This window comes from Semicossyphus pulcher, unplaced genomic scaffold (assembly GCF_022749685.1).
Source record: "Semicossyphus pulcher isolate SPU_LCO1_2020_fin unplaced genomic scaffold, fSemPul1.0.p SCAF_22, whole genome shotgun sequence".
Classification (NCBI taxonomy): Eukaryota; Metazoa; Chordata; class Actinopteri; order Labriformes; family Labridae; genus Semicossyphus; species Semicossyphus pulcher.
The window spans coordinates 6,782,515-6,789,795 of NW_027211696.1; the positions used below are offsets into that span (position 1 = coordinate 6,782,515).

The 7,281-nt window shown below is 43.9% G+C and overlaps 1 protein-coding gene across 1 annotated transcript; it reads left to right on the plus strand.

The window, feature by feature from the left end:
* Positions 1–2,138: 2,138 nt before the first annotated feature.
* Positions 2,139–4,519, plus strand: pou5f3 (POU domain, class 5, transcription factor 3). Its single transcript, XM_069673464.1, has 5 exons — positions 2,139–2,891; positions 3,078–3,189; positions 3,559–3,689; positions 3,994–4,158; positions 4,259–4,519. The coding sequence occupies exons 1-5, from the start codon at positions 2,139–2,141 to the stop codon at positions 4,517–4,519; spliced, it is 1,422 nt and encodes a 473-aa protein (XP_069529565.1).
* Positions 4,520–7,281: the final 2,762 nt, after the last annotated feature.

The following is a 7,281-nucleotide window of genomic DNA, read 5'->3' on the forward strand; positions in this document are numbered from 1 at the left end:
CATGACAATTATCCGTCCAAGTCCATGGCTCAGGACAATGCTGCTCTGGCTGGGGTTTGATGTCTTTTAAGCTATTGACCGGGCTTTTGTGGTCTCCCCAAAGTTCCCTGGTCCCTGGACCTACATGACTTTGCATGTGGGAGGGCAGAGGGAGTGCCGATCCCCTGGTTTTAGTGTATAAACAGCTAATTTTACAGGATCAGAAGAAGAAACTTTGTTTATTTTAAAAAGAGAAAGGCCCAAAGAGAGAGGGGAAAACAAAATAATATCCATCCAGACTTCCGATAGTCTTATTACTGGTGTTTTACCATTCCACATCCTCTTGTGAAATACATCTGCATCTAAGATTTATAATCAAAGCAGACACAACCAGTTTAACCTGGATACCAAATGCACACAGACATGTCAACAGAGTTTGCTTATTGCACCTGCAGACTCGTCCTCAGACCAGTTTTGGACCTTTAGGCCGTATCACACTGGAGGTCTCAGTATTGGCTCTCCCTGCAGACCAGAGTGAAACTGCAGCCTGGTGTTTGTTTCAGAGGTGGAGGAGTAGGAGGAGGAGGTGGGTGTGGGGCGGAATCAAAGGCTTGAGACGTATTGTTCCAACCTGAAAAGGAGCTAATGGTCGACCATCGCAACTCGGGATCTGAAATCCACGGGGTGCCCCGGGGACGGCTCGTACAATGGCCCCCCCTCTCCCTCCCCGCAGTGTGTCTTCCTGCCGCAATCTGCGGCCAACGACTCGCGCTGGGGGAGCGCATCTGCGCCATCCAGGCCTCTGAATGAGCACCCATCAAGGCTGAATGGGAGAAGTTCACCTGAATGCCTTTTTATGATGTAGCTCTCTCTCTCTCTCTTTTTTTTCTCAAATCTAGCCCAAAATTCAGAATCAAACTTTCCTACATTCCTTAGTGGTAGCGTTTTATGACGTCAGCTTTTTTTCCTGCATCCAAATAATGTGAAAGACAAAATGTATATACTCTATGGTATTTACCTTGACAAAGCAGTGTTCGCATACATCTTGTTTCAATCCGTGATAAAGTGCAAAATCAACGTTTTTCACCTGAAAAAAAGTGTTATCACTTTTTCCGGTTAGAAAAAAAAGATTAGAATACAATTAATGGGTTAAACAGACGGGAAAAAACACAATTGTTAGCATTAAGTTGATAATAAAATAAAACATATACCATATATCTATCTAAATATCCCACTTACAGGCTATTTTAAGTTGTCTTTGACCTGTTAAAACATCCCTAAAATCGTAAATTAGCCTGAACCTGATCTGTATGGCCCGATAAATCAAGTCAATTTGTTTTTATTACAGTTACTCGGGATTGTATTGACAGTTTATTTAATTTAGTTCGGCTAAATGTTAATGATTAGAATGAATTCAGGTCTGATGGCAGGGATTTTAATATCAAAGCCATCTCTTTTAAGGGAAATGATTTAAACAAACTGAGCATTATAATTCATGCATGAGGTGAGCAAGTTATAGTGTTTCAATATGTATTTACAGTAGAAGTGACCCGTGCCTATTTTGCAATGTAAATATGCTTTTTAAGGTGACTTAAAACTGTTGAATGTCCCAGACTGATGATTTTGCAATGCGCGTAAAAAGTTTTGAATCCACTTAAAGTAGGAAACTCAGTTTTTCTGCAGGAAAAGTGGCTTTAGGTTTATGTGAAAACACTTGAAAACACGCCCACTACTTTGGGGGGAATCAAGGTCATTCACAAATTCACCATCAGCTGTGCGTAATTGTCTGCGCCAGCCAATGGGCGGCGAGATGGGGCGATCTGCAACACCCGCAGCTGTGATTAGGAAAAGCTGCGGGGCTGGGTCCGGAGAGGAGCATTTGAGCTTGAAGGTGAGCAGAGTGGTGGAGGTACTGAAAAGGGAATTCATGGAGTAGGCCGGAGGCGCATTGGTGGTTATTTTTCACCAGACGGCAACTACAACTACGGGATAGGTTTTTGCACATTTCCCCCCAAACGGACACATTCTCGGTACACTCTGGAGCGCGTGTTCTTCTGCTACGCTTCTTTGGTTTGTGCTTAAACTTTAAACGGATGAGAAGTTTCAAAATCTACAAACTTTAACTTTTTTTTTGTTACTTTTTGGACGAGCGCTGAGAGATGTCTGAGAGATCCCAGAGTCCAGACTGCCAAAGCCGGCCGTACGACTTCAGCCGGACCAACCCGTGCACTCAGCTTTTGGGTCAGGATACTTTGGGCAGCGCTGCGTCATTCCAGCTTCCTCACGGCGTGCTGCCAGACCCGAGCCTCCTCTACAACAAAACCGCTTATGGAGGCCTCACGTCGGCTTCTGCGCAAACTTTTTTCCCATTCCCACCCGTTTCCAGCGACTACAGGGGATCCGATCTGCAGGCTGGGGAGTTTGGGCAACCCAAGCACTGGTATCCCTTCGCTGCACCCGAGTACACCGGCCAGGTACCCGGCGTAACAGCAGCTACCCAGCCTATAAATCTGAGTCCCCCTATAGCTGAGACCCGGGAGCAGATCAAACTTCCAGAAATAAAGTCTGAGAAGGACAGCGGTGATGACTACTCTACGGAGATTAAAGCCCAACAGTACCCAGTCTCGGCCGCCATGCCCCACGGAGTCTTCTATTCTCCGGCCTGGAACCCGTCCTTCTGGCCCGGGATCACCCACATCACACCACCCGGAAGTAGTGGTAATCAAAATCCCTCAACGTCTTCCGCATCTTCACCCTCCATGTCCCCTTCACCCCCGAGCAACGGGCTTCCAGGGAACGCGTTTTTCAGCGTGAACCCACCGCAGGCTTCCTCCGGGCTCCAGGCACAGAACCCGGTCTCTTCCACGCGGAGCAGCGGCTCCTCCAGCGGCGGCTGCAGCGACTCCGAGGAGGTAAGAAACAGTCGCTGAATCAGGTCTACAGATTTAACATACTAAGCACCGTTTTCCTTGCAACTTCATGCAATGCAACTTCATGCAATGCAACTTCAGGGGAATCTGTCAAAGTTTTTTAAATTCCACTAAGAAATGTGCCCAAATTTTGCATCTGAAATGGTTTGAATTTTTCTTGTTTTACAGGAGAATCTGTCCACTGAAGAACTGGAGCAGTTCGCTAAGGAGCTGAAGCACAAACGCATCACGTTGGGTTTCACTCAAGCTGATGTTGGCCTGGCCTTAGGACACCTTTATGGTGAGTTTGACACGGGTTTAAACTGTACTGTGCTTTAAGTTTGGAGTTAAAAGCAAGTTTGAGTCTTGCTTCCGATTGCCTGGCTCTTTTGTGTTACATAAGAAACGGTCATTACTGTCATCAAGAACGATCTCGTTGTATCTCCAAAAAGACTGTATTGTAGTTCTTATATGTATACCTTCTGACCTGCTCAAATGTGTATGTAACAGTCAGTTGGCATTGAGGGAAACAAAAGTTTGGTTCCAATCAACAGTTGTCTAACAATTGGGACTTTGCCTGGATGAATCTTGCATGATGGCTTTGGCCTTTAAGTCAACGGGCTTAAGATTTTTGCTATGTGATAACTGATGTATGTTTTTGTACTTGTAGGTAAGATGTTCAGCCAGACCACCATTTGCCGCTTCGAGGCCTTGCAGCTGAGCTTCAAGAACATGTGCAAGCTGAAACCCCTTCTTCAGAGATGGCTGAATGAGGCAGAGACTTCGGACAACCCCCAGGATGTAAGTCTGCAACTCCTTGACATCTGCCGACTAGTTTACAAGACAACAGATGATCAGCAAGCTTCATGGGATCGGTTGGTCTTTTCAGGCTATGCTTATGTCCTGCTGAGCAAAGCTGAATCAAAGAGCGCTGCTCTTGTGAAGTGTGATATGCCATCTAGTGGCCTAAGTTAAACTGTTTGATCACAAGCAACATTGTTTGCAGCTTAAACCTCCCTCTGCTGACTATATAGGATACACATATATTCATCAAGCTGTATCCAACACCATTTTAACCGTCACCAACATGATTCTTATCCCACAGATGTACAAGATTGAGCGAGTATTTGTCGACACTCGAAAGAGGAAGAGGAGGACCAGCCTGGAGGGAGCCGTTCGCTCTGCTCTGGAGTCCTACTTCATCAAGTGTCCCAAGCCCAACACCCAGGAGATCACGCACATCTCAGACGACCTGGGTCTGGAGAGAGATGTAAGTACAGGCTCTAAAACGGATCCGGCTCAACCCCTTCATTCCCGAGAATATGTCGAGTTGATCAATTTTTTTAAAAGACCAATGCTGTTTTCGACAGGTGGTTCGCGTCTGGTTCTGCAACCGAAGGCAGAAAGGGAAGCGCCTGGCCCTGCCGCTAGACGAGGAGTGCGACGGCCAGTACTACGAGCAGAGTCATTCCCCACTGAACATGGCGCCCTCCCCCATTCCCAGTCAGGGCTACCCGGCTTCTAGCTACCCCAGCGCCCCTCCTCCCACACTATACATGGCCCCACTGCACCGGGCAGACATCCTGAAACAAGCCATGCACCCCGGACTGGTTAGTCACCTGACTGGATAAACATGCTCGGGTAGAGCCTTCCCAAAGCCTCCCCGTCCAACCCCAACTGAAGCCGATAGATGCGGTGACCAGATCGACTGGTCATGTCTTTGGATTCTGCACCAGTTAAATGGATTGTTTCTGTCTGGATTGTGAAAATGCAAGAACTTCAATGATTCACATCCTCTCACGTCACCTGCAACTGAACGAAAAACTAGTGCCGTGACTTCAAACTAAAACAAAGTACTGAATGTTGCAATCTTTTCTCCTGTGCTCTTGGGTGTTGGATCATAGTCATTCCATTGGCTTTCCCGATACAGGTTCTAACTTATTCCAATATTCAGGAAAGTTATTCCATAGGCTTTAATCAATGCAGGTTCAAACAGTGCCAAGTGCTAAACCATGTGCTTGTAAAAGTAGGGTTGAAGAGCCAGGGTATCCGCTCCACGTAGGTTTTCTGTGCAGCAGACGAGGAACAATCTGTTATTAGAAGAACAATGTGAGGAATCTTTAAACAATTCATCATGACGGTTTGGTCAGTGTTTGTGCAATACATCTGTGTTTATATCTAAATGGAGCAGCTGCAGTATTTTGTCCGAACTGTATTTGAAATGGATGATGCTAACTCTTAGCCTCCATTGATTTTGCACAATCAAGTTGCTTTTTTGATGTTGAATATAATCTTTTTTATATATGAATTTATCCTGTATGGTTTGTCATCGACATATCCAGCAATTATTTTTAGCTTCAACTGGGGGGGGATCGTGGGATTCAAAGTAATATTTTGTGGGGAAATGAGCCGAAAGTGTCTTAGCTGCTAATTCTGCCAATTGCACACGTGTCGATATTTTCTTAACGTCTCAGGCGATTTAAGGAGTGCGGACTTGCAATACATCCTTTTGACTGCATTGTAAAGTATTTTTGTTTATGAAATGTTGAATAACAATCAGCTAAAAATCAGGTCTGGATGTGCAGTGAAGTATTTCTCGTCTGGTCTCATTTTTTAAGGAAGTTTAGTCTGACTCAAATGCAGCTTAGAAGTCTCTACACTTGATGATGAACAAACTTTAAGAGTTGGAAGTAAATGTTGGAACATCTTAGCCTTGTATTTACTCAGTATTAATGGTAAGATAAACTTGCTAAGAGTAATTTTACTGAGTGCGATCATATCCGTTTGACCCTAAACCGTAGTTTCTTTCTTAACAGATTGTAAATTATAATTTATTGAAATGTTAGCTACACCAAGATGTTTACAATCGTATCCCTAAATGTACCTCTCCGTCCTGTCATTCAGTAAAACTGATCTCATGGTGAAACTTTCGATGTATATATGTGCCAAATGCTGAGGTTTATTCCAGTAAACATGTCCCACCATAAACGGTAGTCTCCTTTCTCCATATTTTCTCGCAAATATTTGTGTGCAGTTCGATAGGAGGACTACTATGCGACCAGGCATGGTTTGATCTTGTGTTCATGGAAGCGCTGTAATGTTGGATTGTTGGTCCTTTTTATAAAGCATCTCTGCTAACTGAACCATGCAAACTGAAACTACTCCTGTTTCACAAGCAGTATGTTTGAGGAAGTTAAGCCTTTAAGAGCAGATATGTTCAAGGAAATGCTGCAAACATGTGTTTTCTGAGGTCATTTTTATTAGCAAGAGGAGATGGGCTTGAAAAGACAATTTGAAAGCCAAAATAACATCACATCCAAAAATGAGCTTTAAAATGTAAAGCGTATGTTTCTTTAGATTTAGAGCTGGAACTCACATTTGCAGCTGACATTTAATTGGTTATATGTAATGTGAACACAGAACCAAATACAGTGTTTGTTTTCAGTTCTTCAACTACATTTAAAGTGTTTTAAAGTCCTAGTACACAGTGTCCACCAAATACTTTAATTAGCAAAATGACACCAGAGACTGTCGGTGTTGTGCACAGTAACCATTATGCAATGATATGCTGCCACATGTGTTAAAGCCTGGGAGCTATTGCATGCTATGAACCTGTTTTCGTATCAGAGTCCTAAATGTGTGCTTTGTAAAGTTTACGTAAGGGAATAATTTTGGGGGAATGTGCATATTCGCCTTTACACAATGAGTTAGATAAGAAGAGCAATACCACATTGTTATCACCTGTACTATATACATAAAGGTAGTGTTGTAATCAAGACCACACTAACCGAGACCGAGACCACGTATCAATGAAAAATCATCACGAGTGTGACCAAAATACAACGGTTTCTCTTTTTCAAATTTAAGTTTGCCTTTAAATAAATGTCTCTCGTCGTCCTGGAGTAGTTTAGTTGACAGATAATGAGGACAGAATGATTTCTCTGCTTCTGCACTCTCCCTGCCTTATGAAGGAATTACAAATTCACAAACAAAAACCGCATGCTTTGATGATGAGGTGTTTTCATGTCAAATGTCCCACTGTAACCGAAGACATTCACACTCAATGACTGACAATTTCGCGGACATCTCTGGTCCAACACATACACACAGCCGCTCCTCGTGCCATCTCCATCCACTCCCACTTGTGTTAAGGGTGTTGGGGAGGCCGCGGTTGTTACCGGGAAAACAAACAAACTATAAATTAATTTAAGTTATCGGTTGCATTTAGAGACGGAAGACTTCCTGCTTATCACTGTAATGGCGTGGACAAATAAAGCAGTGGTGGTCTCGGTTGGTCTTGATTAAAAATCAGGAGTCCGCTTTGTCCGAGACCGATTAAAAATGCGTTCAATTCCGAGACGAGACCAAGACCTTCAAAAAGTGGTCTCAAGAC

Bases quoted from the DNA above. Each gene is read 5' to 3' on its own strand.
- pou5f3 (XM_069673464.1), top strand. From the start codon at position 2,139: ATGTCTGAGAGATCCCAGAGTCCAGACTGCCAAAGCCGGCCGTACGAC. The intron at 2,892-3,077 runs GTAAGAAACAGT...CTTGTTTTACAG, and splicing joins GCTGCAGCGACTCCGAGGAG to GAGAATCTGTCCACTGAAGA. The intron at 4,159-4,258 runs GTAAGTACAGGC...TGTTTTCGACAG, and splicing joins ACCTGGGTCTGGAGAGAGAT to GTGGTTCGCGTCTGGTTCTG.